At 44.5% G+C, this 14,490-nt stretch overlaps 1 protein-coding gene across 3 annotated transcripts in view; it reads right to left on the bottom strand.

The window, feature by feature from the left end:
• Positions 1-1,875: 1,875 nt before the first annotated feature.
• tiam2a (TIAM Rac1 associated GEF 2a) overlaps positions 1,876-14,490 on the bottom strand; it is a 74,892-nt gene continuing 62,277 nt past the window's right edge. For all 3 annotated transcript variants that reach the window (XM_062397555.1, XM_062397557.1, XM_062397556.1), the window contains exons 16-27: positions 14,229-14,456; positions 12,824-12,892; positions 11,717-11,842; positions 11,165-11,273; positions 8,064-8,243; positions 7,210-7,328; positions 6,693-6,801; positions 6,320-6,378; positions 6,097-6,199; positions 5,752-5,845; positions 4,039-4,193; positions 1,876-3,686 (exon numbers count right to left, since the gene is read on the bottom strand). In XM_062397555.1, coding sequence (XP_062253539.1) covers positions 2,983-3,686; positions 4,039-4,193; positions 5,752-5,845; positions 6,097-6,199; positions 6,320-6,378; positions 6,693-6,801; positions 7,210-7,328; positions 8,064-8,243; positions 11,165-11,273; positions 11,717-11,842; positions 12,824-12,892; positions 14,229-14,456 — 2,055 coding nt within the window. In that variant the 3' untranslated portion in view covers positions 1,876-2,982. The remainder of the gene's footprint in view (positions 3,687-4,038; positions 4,194-5,751; positions 5,846-6,096; positions 6,200-6,319; positions 6,379-6,692; positions 6,802-7,209; positions 7,329-8,063; positions 8,244-11,164; positions 11,274-11,716; positions 11,843-12,823; positions 12,893-14,228; positions 14,457-14,490) is intronic.

Below are 14,490 nucleotides of genomic sequence, written 5' to 3'. Positions count from 1 at the left end.
TCGAAGGGCACAGACCAATTTTTGCCAACTTCCAACTACTAAAAAAACAACCCTTTTTGTGCGTGTGCAAGCTCTTTGGAACGTGAGTGGTCTGACAAGTGTGAGCCAGACTCAAGAGGAAACACTGTTTGCTTAGAGGTGACAAGAGGACATTTAACTGTGTCCATCATTCCCACATAAAACAAGTTTTAATCAAAACGAATGAGCCTCTCTGCGCCGCTGATCCTAATGAACCTGGAAACCCTTTATTGATGTGGTTCACACCGTTCAACTGCCGCTGCTGTCTCTCCGTGTGTGGTGTCATCATAAATCACACCTGACCCGAGCAGAGCACAACTCTATATCTCTATTCATGTGACAGCTCCAAGTGAAGCTGCAGCCCAGAACGCACTGACTGTAAAATATTGAAAAATAGCTCTAGATGCTCCCGCTAATATTTTCTGTCCACACATGTTTAAATGTCTGCTCATCACAATATCATGAAAAAAAAAAAAACTCGGAGTGACTCAGTGTAAAACTGTGCTGGGGGAAGAATACTAATCACGGCCCTTCTATATATCTGTCCCTGTGTGTAGTGGAGCGTGTCCCAGTGAACAGGTGGTGGGTTGGCAGCAGGTTGTAAAAAGTGTCTGAAAGATCCATTTCATCCAAAACACACAAATGACCTGATGAGCTGAGTCTAGTTTCTGCTAAGATGAATTGTTTTGGATGTTTTCAAAGCTGAAAAGTTCACATCCACTATCTTCTATATTATACATTTCAATTTAAAAGAATAGAATTACCTCCCTGTGGTTGAAACCAGTGCTGCTCCAGTCTATATGATATTTTTCATCTGACTCGTACTGTGACATTTGACCACTGAAATTCAATAGGTTCATCTTTGAGTCAAGGTGATTACTCAAGGAATTCCATGAATACAGATTTATATATATATAATGTTCAAGAATCCCAGCGACCTCTGATCTTAAACCACCAAAATCTAATCAGTCCAAGTCTGTATTTTTAGAGTCGTATTTGTAGTCGTGATGACCACTCTAAGCACTTTACTGTACACTTTCACCCATATTCATACAGTGCAGCTTTGTGCCACACAATTTCTGGGATCAAGCCACCGACCTTCTGGTTAGTGGACGACCCACTCCATCTCCTGAGCCACAGCCTATATAGCCTTAAAATGTGCTTTGTGAGGTTATAGTGACCCTTGATCATGAAATCATTTCTATATTATTCTATACACCTACTTGTATGGTAGTCAAATTAGGACTGGATAACCTTGTAGATAATAGAGCTTAGACTTGAAAAAAACATCCTTTCAATAATTATTAGGGTATTTTCAGTCTGCTGACTTTAATATAAAAGAATATTAACAATAAAAAAAACAAATTGACCTTGTGGATTTGCTAAATGTAATCAGAAAATGTCCCAGCATGCTGCATGGCTAACTGCACATGTACGAGATCCGAGCACTGCGGTTTAGCTTTGTTTTTAAAAGTCTTTCTGTGTCTGGCCCACTTCTGTCAAATAATCATATATTCTATAGAGGATATACGTTATTCTTCTATACCAGGATATATTGGTGCGTTTCTTGTGACAGCTAATCAGGGACGAGTGCGGCGAGTCGCGTCCTGGGACCGAGTCTGATAAAAGACTCGCTTCCCAGCACTGCTTCCACCTGTCATCACAACACAGACTTCGAAGGGCGACTTGAAAGCAACGTTCCTCCAGACGTCATTCACAGATAACATTTTTATTTAAAAAACAATTCCATAAGAAAATGGAATCGGGGGGGGGGGGGGGGGCATTCACATTCATTGGTATCCTAGCATTAAAGGCATGGCAGCTGAGAAAGTAAGGAGCGCTGTTGTTCTAATGGGATGACTTCCAAACAATATCAGCTGCTTTTATTGCAAGTTCCTGCCTTTACTTCCCGTCTGTACAGTGTCAAGTTTGGATGAGAGAATACGTCAATGTGTCGAGGATAAAAAAAGAGGATATATATATACACAGGACATGAACATGAAAAAGAAACGTTGGGTTCCACACAGTATTTACAGTTCAAATCATTCATCAATGAAGCAGCCATGTCTCAAAACGTCCGTAACATTCAAATGCATTCACTGGAAATTACATTCTCCAGCAGGCTACATTTAAAATGAAGTGTATAAAGCCAAATATGTAAAAGTCGACCAAATCTTTACCGTTCAAGCCTTCACCCAAAACCTGCTAAGATATACATAATCAAACCTATTAATAAATAAAAAATAACAGCACTCATGACATTAAAAACCTGTACAAATAAAAAATTGTTCAATTATATAGGCAAACAGTGTACCGCAAAAAAAGGCTTTGTCTTCCTCTTCATTAAACTCAATGTCCCTCCTTATCTGGGACTCGAGCTCTGTCGCTTAGTGTCTCCATTCGTTTAGATTTTTTTTACAGATATTATTTGGAGTTGGTGTGGACCTACAGTCTTTGGTTCTGTGAAAACTAAATACTTCATCAGTCCTGAATGTGCCAGAACTGTCCCAGAGCGTGATGCGATCCTGAAGAGATATCTGCACTTTTGTGGACCCGTCTTTCAGCTTTTGGGACCGAGGGACCAAGGACGTCTTCCCCGATTCTTCGGCATGAGCTGCGCGGCAAACTTGGATGGAGTGCATCCCACAGACGGTTTGAGGTGAGGCAGCGAGGACCAGAGAGCCGAGGAGGCCGTGGGTACGCGTCAGTGCGTGCGGTCATCATCATTGGGAAAGAAATCACCTAGTTTCACCTCTCTGTGACAGCTTCGGTTAGAAAACAGTTCCTTCAGCAGGCAGTGGGAGTGTGTTATAAACCGACTTCTGAAGCTGAGGCACAGTTTCACATCCAGCCTTATAGAGCAAGCGATGAATTACAGGAGGTTCCCCTGCTGCAGTGTACGGCCTCGAGTCAGCCACTCGGACCGAACGGCCACGAACTTGTGGCTTGGGAACAGCATAGTCTCTATGGGGAGATGGCATTTCCAGAGTCAGTGGCACAGCTCTCCGCCTGGTCGTAGAAACAGTCTTCATTGACGACAGACGTCAGGCTCTGGACGCTAAACTCCCGCTCCAGCAGCGCGTTGAGTTCCACCATCCCTGGCGACGGCGCTGCATCCGTGTGGTCGTCCAGTGACCGGCTGTGCTCCTTCATGTTCAGCAGTGCAGCCGGACTCCTCCTGCAACTGTTGGGTTTCCTCTTTACGGGACTGAATTGTCCTCGCACCATTTTGGGTTGGGTCTCCGGAGTGTCCCCCATGCCCTCGGGTTGAACACAGGGCGCCAGTGCACAGTTTGACATTGCCGCCTCCGAGAGGTCAAGCTGGAGGAACTGGGCCTCGATGGTGCTCATTGGGGAGCTGCCGTCTCCGCTGTCGATCCTCGTCGCCCCCTCGCTGTAGCCGTCGTCATCCTCGTCACTCAAAATATCCGACTCTTTGACGGAGGTGGAGCGGGCTTGGGATTTGGATGCGAGTGTCTGAGAACTGTTCGGCTGGGCGGGGAGGATATGTGAGTCAGAGGTGGTGCAGGGTGGAGGAGCCCCGGATAAACTGCAGGTTCCGCTGCTGAGGCTTCCCTCGTCGGAGTCTGGCCCCAGCTTCAGGATTCCTGGCTGGGTGGAGAGATCTCCAAGTGGCTGCTTACACAACCAGGAAGCTCTGGTAGAACCTGGTGACGGAGATGGACACGGAAGTTAGAACTCTTATATGAGCAAAACACTTGGACCAAAGGCCCCTCTAGAGCATAATGGCCTAAAACATACAAGTTGTATAAAGTTGATGATGTTTTTTTTAAAGCCAAATGACCGGAAAGGCTAAATGCCAGCCAGGAAGAATCACAAAGATTACACGGTGGCTCAAGCTGTATTTGTCGATCAGGTCCCACCAGGCAGCCACACTCTCATGTAGATATTCCACCTTCTTGTTAAGATACAATTTGTTTGGCTTTTTCCGAAGGTCTGTCTGGTGCTCGGGTTTGATCAATCATTATAATTCTCATAAGAACCCTTCTGAACACTCACCTATCCTGGAGTAGGATGGCACGGTGCCGCGCAGAGGGGCCAGACGATCCTTGCAGCTCCTCTCCGGCGTCCCCTCCCTCTTCATGCTCCTCCTCACGTTCTCCCTGAGGATGGAGCGGATCACCTTGATGATGCTGACCTTGCTCTCCGGCACGCTGAGGAGGACACAGGCGAGGTACCATAGTAACATGAGCACAAGGTATTTTTAAACTTGATTTCAGGAGCTAAATACAAATTAAGTAAATTGGTCAGAGTCCCATTGTGTCCCCCAATGTCATGGGTGGTTTAATTCATTAGCAGTGATCCCAGTTTCTCTCTGTGTAATGAGACTTACCAATTTGGTCCCTGTTCACATGAAGACTCTTTGTACGAGTAAATGCTACAACACTGTTTTAGTTCGGAGTAAACACTACATTCATGGGAAGAAATGAAATAGCCAATCACCCAATGTCTTCTTTAGACACCATAATATGAAAACCAAAGATTATTGGACAAAAAATTACAAAATGCTTAATCAATAAGGGACAAATTTAAACATTAAACGTTTTCAGTGAATATATAGCATTTTCTTGTGAGTATTTCGATGGCATGTTTAACTGATTGGATTAAACTTTTCGGAGACCCACTTACAATGAAAGAAGCTATATGACTGAGATGGAAACCACTTTTCATCTGATTGCTAACTGTGGAGCTACCGTGGATTAGCTTAGCTTTGAGACGGGAAACTGGGAAAAAAAGGGTCTGCCAGCAAATCTAATACATTTTATGTGTTTATTCTGGACAAAACTAAGAGATAGTGTGTTGAGGGGGGCTTAGGGTTAGGAGCAAGAGGAGCAAGAAGGTGGTTTTCATTTTGGACAGAGGCAGTCAGTGGCGGATTAAGGATTTTCCTAAATCATGGCTATAATAGGGGCCACATGTTAAACAGAGGGTCCAACTATAGATCTAAAATGAATTCCTTGTTCGCTGTTAGTGCCACTGCTTTGATTTAAAAGCCCAACAGGATTCGATATATTTTGAAAGTTGTTCCTTGCTCAAAGAAGCTTAGAAACCCTACTGACAGGAAGGGGGAGATTTCAGCTGGGGCCAGTGCCCCCTGGCCCTGCACCTAGATCTGCCCCTGGACACAGGCTAGCTGTTGCCATTTTTTATGCGAAACTAAATGTCTTCTGCCACACCTTCTCATTTTAATATTGGTTTACCTTAATGTGGATGTACCTTAGGGAACTTAGGGATGTACCTTAGGGTCACTTTACTTTAAGTAAAGTAGGTATGAAAAGTGAAACATAATTCCAGTTTATCACAACTAATGACTTACATTAAGATCTCTAAAGAGTAAAAGGACAACAGAATCTGTATGATCATCTGGTTGCTTGTTGGAAAAAGTCTGATAATAGTGGTAAATAATATTATCCACAGCAGAGTGAGAGGGTTATCATTGTTCATAATAATAATAAATAACCTTAAGAGTATGCTCACTTAGTTTTATTTGGCCTGTGAGACTTCATCCTTATAATATCACGATTTTAGCAAATACTTTGAGTACATTGTTTTTATGACTATGACAAAATAGTGTCCAAAAGTACAAAGAGAAGAGCAAAGTTGCAATAATCCTTCATTATCCTTTAAAATACAATTATTCCGGGTAGAAAGACCATGGAACGTCTACCCGAGTTAATCATGACTGATTGCACCTAAAGTGGAATCTCTGACCTGCTGCACAGCTGGAACATGGTCTCTGGTCGGCCCTTCACTTCAGACTTGGAGTGAACCAGCTCCCAGATGCAGCTGCTCTCTGTGCCTGTTCCTGCGTGAGCGAGGAAATAAAGAGGGAGACTTTTAATCACACTGTCCATACATGGTTTATGGTTTCAGGAGGAGATAAGGAGGGAGGGCGCTTTATGAAAATGCCAGAGGAGAAAAAGTGTGTGTGTGGGCCAAGACAATGAGCTGAAGGGTGTGTGTGTATGTGGAAATATGAGGGGGAGAAAGAACAAAACGATTTAGTGGCTGTACTCTGTGAGTGATTTAGTGGGGCTAATGTGGCGGCGCTCTTACCTGCAGTATTTCCCAATCTGACTTGCAGCGCCGAGAGCGGGATGAGCCAGCGGAACTTAAAAGGGTCTGAATCTCCGTGAGAAAGTGCTGAACGAGAGTTGGCCTGGTCATCCCGTAAAAAATGACACATGGGGGGGGGGGGGAAGGAGAGCAATGATAAGTTTCATAACAAAGATTTAATGGTATGTTGAGAGGAAGGGAGCGCAGCAGACACAATACGTACCATCTTCTTTTTCAGCTTGTTGTTCTCCCTGTAGACCAATATCACCGCTTTCTTGAACACTGGTGAGAGGGGAAACAGAGGCGTCTTAGAGCTGACTGCGAACGCCTCTTGGGGAAAGCTGACACCAACCCACAGAAGCATTTTTGATGCTGGCTTGAAGCTTTAAAGCATATATCCACGCTACAGCTATGGGTATTGAAATTCACTGAGATCTGTTTAAGCGTTGCTGCTGGCAATTCTGTGAGGCTCCGCTACAAACCCAATTCTCTCGGTTTGTGCGGTTTAAACATTTTAACTGCAAACTGGAGACTGGGAAATGTTAGTTTGTGTGTCTGGGTGTGTGTGTGTGTGTGTGTGTGTGTGTGAGACTCACCAAACACGGTCATTTCGGGGTCTTTTCTCATGCGACCCAGCGACGGATGCGGGTTGAGCCACACCACCGAGGAATGCATGAGAAACTCGCCCATCGAGATCTCGGTGACCTGAGAACGAGACGGGAGGGGTTCAGAGGAATGGGGGGTGGAAGAATAAGAAGAATAACATGTCCAGCATATCTGGTTTATCTAGGAGCCTGTTTATATGCATTGACAACATACAGCACCCTGGACAACATTATTTAGCTTTCGGTTTGAATATTTATACTGCAGCGCCTACAAACTAAATATTCCATCAATTTGTAAATGTATTCCGTCCCTAGAGGCAATGCACAGAAGACGGCGTAAACAACATGAGAAGCCAAACAGCTCCACTCTGATGTCTCGGTGTTCTGCTGGGTAGAAGCAGTCGAAACTTATTGTGGTAAGTGTTCCGTATTTATCAAAATGTACAAAAGATGCAACTTTAAATAAAATGTTGAGCTTATAAACCTGAGTCAAAAAATGTGCATCTACCTCCTTATCGTGGCCGGTGTGCTCAGCAACGAGCTGATCGAACACGGAGCCGTAATCCTCGTAGATCTTCTGCATCTCGTTGATATGGCTGGCCACCTTCTCCATGGCTTTCAGGGCCTCTGCAGCGACAAGAGCAGAAGTGTGGATCGTACATGAGATGGCTTTGTATCGTACGTGCATTGTGTGCCAAATTGTGTGCCAAGATCTTGCACTCACACACAAAATCATTACTGTGAGCATATGTTAATATTCTGATCGCATCTTGAGGATAATTTATGCTAAACGTTAGATGTGCACAGGTGCATCATGGAAACGTTCTTTTTTTGTAATTCAATTAAAAAGCTGAACCCTTTATATATCCTAGTTTCATTATTTGTCTGAAGACTTTTTTTGTTTTTAACTACGATATAAATATTTGGATACATTACATTTTCTTAAATTTCTTCTTTTGGAGATGCATGTGTACATGGTGAAAGTGGGAGACTTCTGTCCAAACGCTGCATTCATTCAGTCCTTATTTGTGAACGTCTTCTGAAAGTTTACGGATACGGACGAAATAGAGCAGTACCACAGGAAATCATGGGAGGGCAGTGTTGCCACTAGTTTAAGCAATACGATCGTAAGCAGGACTATCAAAGCACACGAGGAACAAATTTCGACAATGGCCGAAGTTTTTTGTAGAGACTTTAAGAGTTGGTAAGAAAGTGAAAAACAAATTAGGAACGTTATCACAACCTCCTAGACCGTCACCATATTTATTGTATGCATAAACGTTCGCCTCTGCGCTGCCCCTAGTGGATGCATTACTCAACAAACGTCCATATATGTAATTATACATGCGTTTCTCTCCGTACCGTTGAGGTGGTAGTGCTCCTCGCTCTCAGCGTCGGTGAGGGAGACCAGCTCCCTGAGCAGCAGGGGGTACTTGAGCACCCTCTGCACCGGTTTAATCAGATAGGACTCCAGGGTGGATGAGTGCTGCTTGGTGGGGTTCCTCGCATCCAGGAACTCCTTGAAGGCCTGATCTGTCTTAGCTGAAACAAAACACATACACACACACACTGTATAAATATGGATCTTTAAGTAGGCAGCAATCTTTGTTTTTCATGTTTGTGGTCTCAGGGTAATATAGCTAGAGATGTGTGATGTCAAAAAAACTGCTGACTCTGAATTGCATATAATAAGCCCAGTGCAGGCTGGTGCAGAATCAAGGTGCAAGAACATGTCTCCAGCAGAGGGTAGTGTAGGCTCCTTCTCAACCTACCATGACGGCTGCAGTATTTATAAGCGTAAACATCTGCTAATGAATCCATTACACTCAGCGCATCACCTCGGAGGATTCTAATGAATACAAGTGTTTTCACACAGTAAAAGCAAGATGATGATGAGTTTCTTAAATACTCTTTTGTTTGCAACCTGGTAAAAAAGATCATGTTGGGGCGGCTGTGTTTCGACTGAAGCCAACAGCAACGTGTTAAATACGCAGGTATAAAACCGAACAAGCCATCTGTAAAGGTGGTGACATTTTCCCAGAGCAGCGTTCTTCCACAAGGCGAACTAAGGGGGACCATTAAAGTATTAATTGTAGCAATCCCCAGCCACAGACAGGCAGCCGCATCGACGCCTCCCTGAGTAATTGGCAGGCAATTAACGAGTCGACAAATAAACAGGGGAGCTGAGGCAACCCAGTGCCGTTGGCATGATGGGAAAGGGAGGGGAGTGGTGAGGATGGCAGAGAGAGGCAGACACAGGTTATAATTACTCCAAGGGTTTGACAAACAACCACACATTTTTTTTTTTCCCTGTGTCCTTGGATCAGCTGGTTGTGACCAGACTGCGCCGGGTGTTCTGTGTCCTGCTGAGCGACCCTCTCCATGTGTGTGTCTGTCTGTGTGTGTGTGTGTGTGTGTGTGTGTGTGTCCACTGTGCAACTACCACTTTGCTACACTGTGCTCTCCAATTATCATGCCACATGTTGATCTAATATTAGTGGTCAAAGAACAGGGTGTATAAACCCTGTGAACCAGCTGGCATCTTGTCCCTTCACTCATATATACGTGCAGCCATTTTGTCTCAAGTTGATGCTGACCACAGCCTCAAGTACTTAACAATAATCATTAGTGGAGACATATAGGCGATTCGGAAAGGTCAGCCAGTCATTCGTCACCATATGAATCCAAGTTAAAAAATTTGAATGGCCCAATAATCCCCTTATGGAACCATTTAAATTCAATAGATCCTGGTTTTTATTTGGATCTGCACCAAATTACACACTCATAAATATCAAGATCTATGAATTTGTTCTGGGAGATTAATGAAAAGGTCAATTAATGAAATTAAAAATATAAATGAACACCCTTGATGATCCCTTAAATGCCAAGAGGACATCTTCAAATAACCAAAACTCGAAAATCAAAAGATGTACAACTTTAAAAACTTTAAAGAATTTTATTATTTAATTTATAAATATCATTATTTATTATTATTCACTATAATAATAGAATGTCCCTCAGTAGAGCGCATACCTCTGCCAAGGCCAAACATTCCCTTTGAAACCAATCAAGCTACACCAAGGATAAGAATTAGTCTCCTAAACCAGTCTGACATTTTCATCATCATCCATGAATGATTCTCTGGGAAATCAATGAAAATGTTGAAAAACACTATCTCACAAATGAAATACTCTCACAAATGTTTGGCCCTGATTTGGAACTCACACCCAGTGCTGCTTTGATATTCTTCTTTACCCAAATTTTATTCTCATCTAGATAATTCTGACCCATCAGACATTTTTTTCCCATCTAATCCTATTAAAAATCCATTCTGCAGCTTACTTCGAGGAATATCCCGTGCAAATCTGGTAATGGGGCAGATTTAAGCATTTTCTCCTCCCCTTCCCACTTAATGTCATCAAAGAAGCAAACCCCCTTTCAGTTCCTTCCACACCGGGCAGCGCTCCCAAAAAAGTGGCACAAAGCCCCACATCTTAACGGGCGTAAATCAACTTCTGCTCTGTCACACGCAGCGGACGACACAAGGAGTTATTATGGCCACTCATGTTGTTACGGCCGCAAATCTGCCGCCAGCCGACAAGGGTATTCAAAGTCTACGCGAAAAATAAACGCATGTGTTTGTTTAAACTTTGTCGGCTTGTAGAACAGGTAATTGCCGTGTATGTTGAGAAAAGTAGATGAGAAAAAGAAAGGCGAGGGAACTCTGCTCTCGTCAGAATGATAATGTGTGTGAGTTGGAGCATGATATCGATGGGACAGGGATTGCAGTAAATTGAAGAAGTATCGCTCACGTCGCTTTTATCCACTCTCTCACTCTGGGACATTGCTTTGTATATCACTTCTCAAAAGAGAGAGCCAACCCTTAAACGCCTGGTGTGAGGTGTCTCTGATACGACGTAGAAAGTCCGGACCCAGTTGTGCAAACATTCTCTGGAGTTCATCCCTGAAAACGGCTTCAGTTGTCACAAGGAAATAAGTTTGTACACAATCATCAGTGAAATTTGATAATAAACATTTAGCGTTTTTGCCCCACAATAAGGTTTCAACTGCTTTTCGGTTGGTGGTTCGATATCCAGCTCCTTCAGTCCTTTGGCAAGATACTGAACCCCAAATGGTCCCTGACGGCTGTGCCAACAGTCTACTAATGATTTGATAGAAAAGACCCTGCGTATAGAAGCGCTGTATACATGTGTGTGTGTGAATGGATGAATGAGGCTTGTAGCACTTGAAGTGGTCAATAAGACCAGGAAAGTGCTATATAAACACAGTCCATTTGCCATGACCATACGTTTGATAGGTTCCCTGTTCAGCTGTTATGAGGCAGATAATAGGCTATTTGGGGATGGGAAAGAATATGTGTCATAAAGCTGCCATCTCTGGCATTACAGACTTTTCTATTCAGGATGTGTGATTTGTCTCTGTTAACATTTCTCTGCTCGTACCTCTCTCCAGGACCTTCTGGACCTTGATGTGGTTGGCACAGAAGCCGCTGTAGAGCTTGAAGTGGTCGGCGTAGTAGAGGAACGAACCCCCGAGAGAAAACAGCAGCTTCTGTGAACGCAGAAGGTGATGAGGGGAAATCAAGAAGAGGACATGGGGTGAGTGTTGCCACACAGAAGCAGAGTGGCTAGAAAAAAATAATAAGAGCGAGAACATGTGAAGTCGTGACCCAGCCTCTGTCCTCTCTCCCCTGGGGGACGATTCAAACGCCCCCTCTGTCCTGTCCCTCTGTCTAACCTCTTGAGAACATGAGCTTTTAGCAGCTCACAATCCAACCAAGTCAACCACCACCTGGATCAATAGACCCCACACCTTGTCATTTCGAAGCTATAAATCAGCCAACGATGCTGCTGTCACACGTCACTTCCGTTATTTATAAACCACAACATCTCAAACATCATATGTGCGTTTGGAAAAGCGGCTAACATCCCCTCTATCACCTATATTCGCCGAATGTACACTGCATCTGATGTGCCACTGTGTGTGGGACTCACCTTAAACTGTGAGGGGGTCTCCAGGGTATTGAAGTCAGGCGAGGAGGCAATCCGCTCCTCCAGCGTCTGCAGGAAGACCCTCTGGAAGTCCAACATCTCGGGCAGGCTGCCGAACAGACTGTCCATCTGAGGAGGAGGGGGACGGTGGTACAGGAGTAGTTTGGAATTGTGGGTAGGTGTTAGATGAGGAAGGATGTAGGGAGGAAAATATCAGAGAAAGGGGGCAGAAAGGAGAGGGAACATGAAGCCACAGCAAAAAATAGAGCCCAAATAGCCCATAATTCATAACAATCAGTCGCCCAGGCACCCTGGAGTGTTATCACACCTCCGATCTGATGGATCCATCTCGGACAGATGCTCTCAGGGACAAACAATAACTCTGCTAGAAACACAACAACATATATACACACACATATATAAAGATGTACAGTCTAAAACACCATCTCTATCACACAAGCCCAGGGTCGACACTTCCCTTCATTAAAAGGTGTTCAGGGTCTAACATGCCCTTGTCAGCTTTGTGCCTGGACACATCCCACTGTCCCATAATGGCTTTTTAATTTGCCCCAGTGCTCAGTGGCCTATCGACTAGTAGTGTATCTTGGGAGAGAGCACGAGAGAGAGAGAGCGAGAGAGATATTGAGATAGAGAGAGGCAATCCTGTGTTTGAGGTCACGTCCGGCACATGGACTGGAACCCGTGGTCATTAGCACACTGGAGCTTCTTCATGTGTTATCAAGCAATGCCAAAACACGTTTTATTTGAATGATATGGGGGGAATAAATCCCACTTTTGCACTGAAATCAGTGGAAAGAAATAAACCGAGCTGAATTCTTAAAGGGTAGGTTTCCTGGTAAGATTGGCCTTTATTGGCGTTTCCCTCAAAGGACTCTAGAAGGTCAGCGGGGGGGATGCTAATTCTTCCTCCAGCCCGTCATGGTGGTAATGAGGGAGCTCTGGCCTACGAGGGTTCATCGCCATCACCTCTGGGTAATAAACGCTCAATGAATTCAACGTCCTATATCATCTCATCTCCTCCCAGGACACGCCTCTGGGTGCTACACACTCCATTCTTTCTACACACACACACACACACAAGTCACTTACCTCGTCCAGTGTGAGGAAGCTCTCGTTGTGCAGGGGTTTCAAGTAGATCTCAAACAAACAGGCCAGGTCCTGCAGCAAAAGAACAATGTTAAATTAGTAGGTTGGTGAAATTGAGTCAAAACCATTCTTTTGGCCCACGTGATCATCAGATCACTGCTTAGTCTCACTTTATAACCTCTTTCTTTCTCCATCCCACAATGCCCCACCTAAACTACCCCCCCCAACCCAGCCCTTTAATGGGGCCATAGCTTGTCTTGGTATTGCTGGGGATATTCTCATTAGGTTGATTTATGAGCTTCCTTCTCCTCCTCTGCCTCATCCCAGTCTTCTCGACACCTTTAGGCACTAGCGGTGCACAGATTAAGGTGAGCAGGCGCTCCGGGGAGACGATCACCTCCCTCAATTACAAATCAAAGGCCGGTTGAAGAAGAAGAGGGCCGCACAGAGAGGGAAGGGAGTTGATGAAAAATAAGAGGGGGAGATGAAAGGGGGAAAACGTCAGCCATCCCAAGTTTTTCAGGCACAAGGAGATCATGATTGTGGCTCCATTATGTGCGTCAGCGAGGAGAAGGTCGTGATGGGAAAAAACAAAAGGGCAGCGAAATGATTTGGCGGGAGGAAGATATATAAGGGTCGATGTGACACAGTAAACAGCCTCTCTTTCAGGTCTGCTCTTGTTGATGACACATGTTACTAAGCACAATATCTAAAAGGAGTACTGAGACAATATTCACTTTGCGAGGAGATTATTCATTCAGATTAATTTAGAGCAAGGAAGAATACAAATTTAAATTGGCAGTTTTATGGGGGGTTATATGCCAGACTATGTCTATGTTATGTGCCGGGAGCAATAATATAAAAAATGTTTCCTCCAACAAGAATACTATGTCTTCATCTATGAAGGTATGGGTCAGGGGAGAACCCAATACATTTTGGTGGCGATCCAGAGCAGGGGGCAGACCCGACATTGTTCAGACCCAGATAATAGTCTGGGCCTAGCAGATTTAAATGCTCGAGGGTGTAGGCTTCTCCAGCAGCTGTATAGTAAAAAATAGGACAGTAAACCTGTAACTGCCCCTAATGTGTAGCAGAGAAATGTGATGTCGCCTCGGTTATGTTTTAACTTAAGGGGACTGTTGGGCCTTGGCGGAGGTATGTGCTCTACTGAGTGCTATTCTGGTCTCAATTGCTCTCAGCCAAGAAATAGTCAGGCACATCATTAAACCTCTTAAAGTTGTTGTTCTAACACTTAAGTTTTTGATCCGATTAAAAGCAAAAGAGCTGTAACATTTTTGTTATTGAGTTGCTAGTAGGCAGATGTTTTACCTTTATTTCCATGTGTGTCGTTACAAATAATTGGAACATTTATTCTAAGAAGACAGCAGTCAGAGATGTGTGGTCTCACCTTTACGTAGGACTTCTCTGTGTCCACCAGCTCCTGGATGACCTTTCGTAACCTCTCAGTGGCGCTCATGTGCTTGTGGCAAGGTCTGAGCAGAGTGGCCTCCCCCACGGGACCCGACCCCGGCTCGCCTCCCTGCCTAACCCGAGGCTCCTTGGCGGCCTCCATCAGTCCTCCGGCACCTGAGCCTTCCTGAAAAGACTGGTAGAGAGTGCACACAGTGTCCACGCTCTGTAGGGGGCGACAGAGAGAGAGGGAAGGTGTA

Source organism: Platichthys flesus, chromosome 10 (genome assembly GCF_949316205.1).
Source record: "Platichthys flesus chromosome 10, fPlaFle2.1, whole genome shotgun sequence".
NCBI classification, from domain to species: Eukaryota; Metazoa; Chordata; class Actinopteri; order Pleuronectiformes; family Pleuronectidae; genus Platichthys; species Platichthys flesus.
The sequence above is the reverse complement of the archived record's forward strand: the minus strand, read 5'-3'. Positions and strand labels throughout refer to the sequence as shown.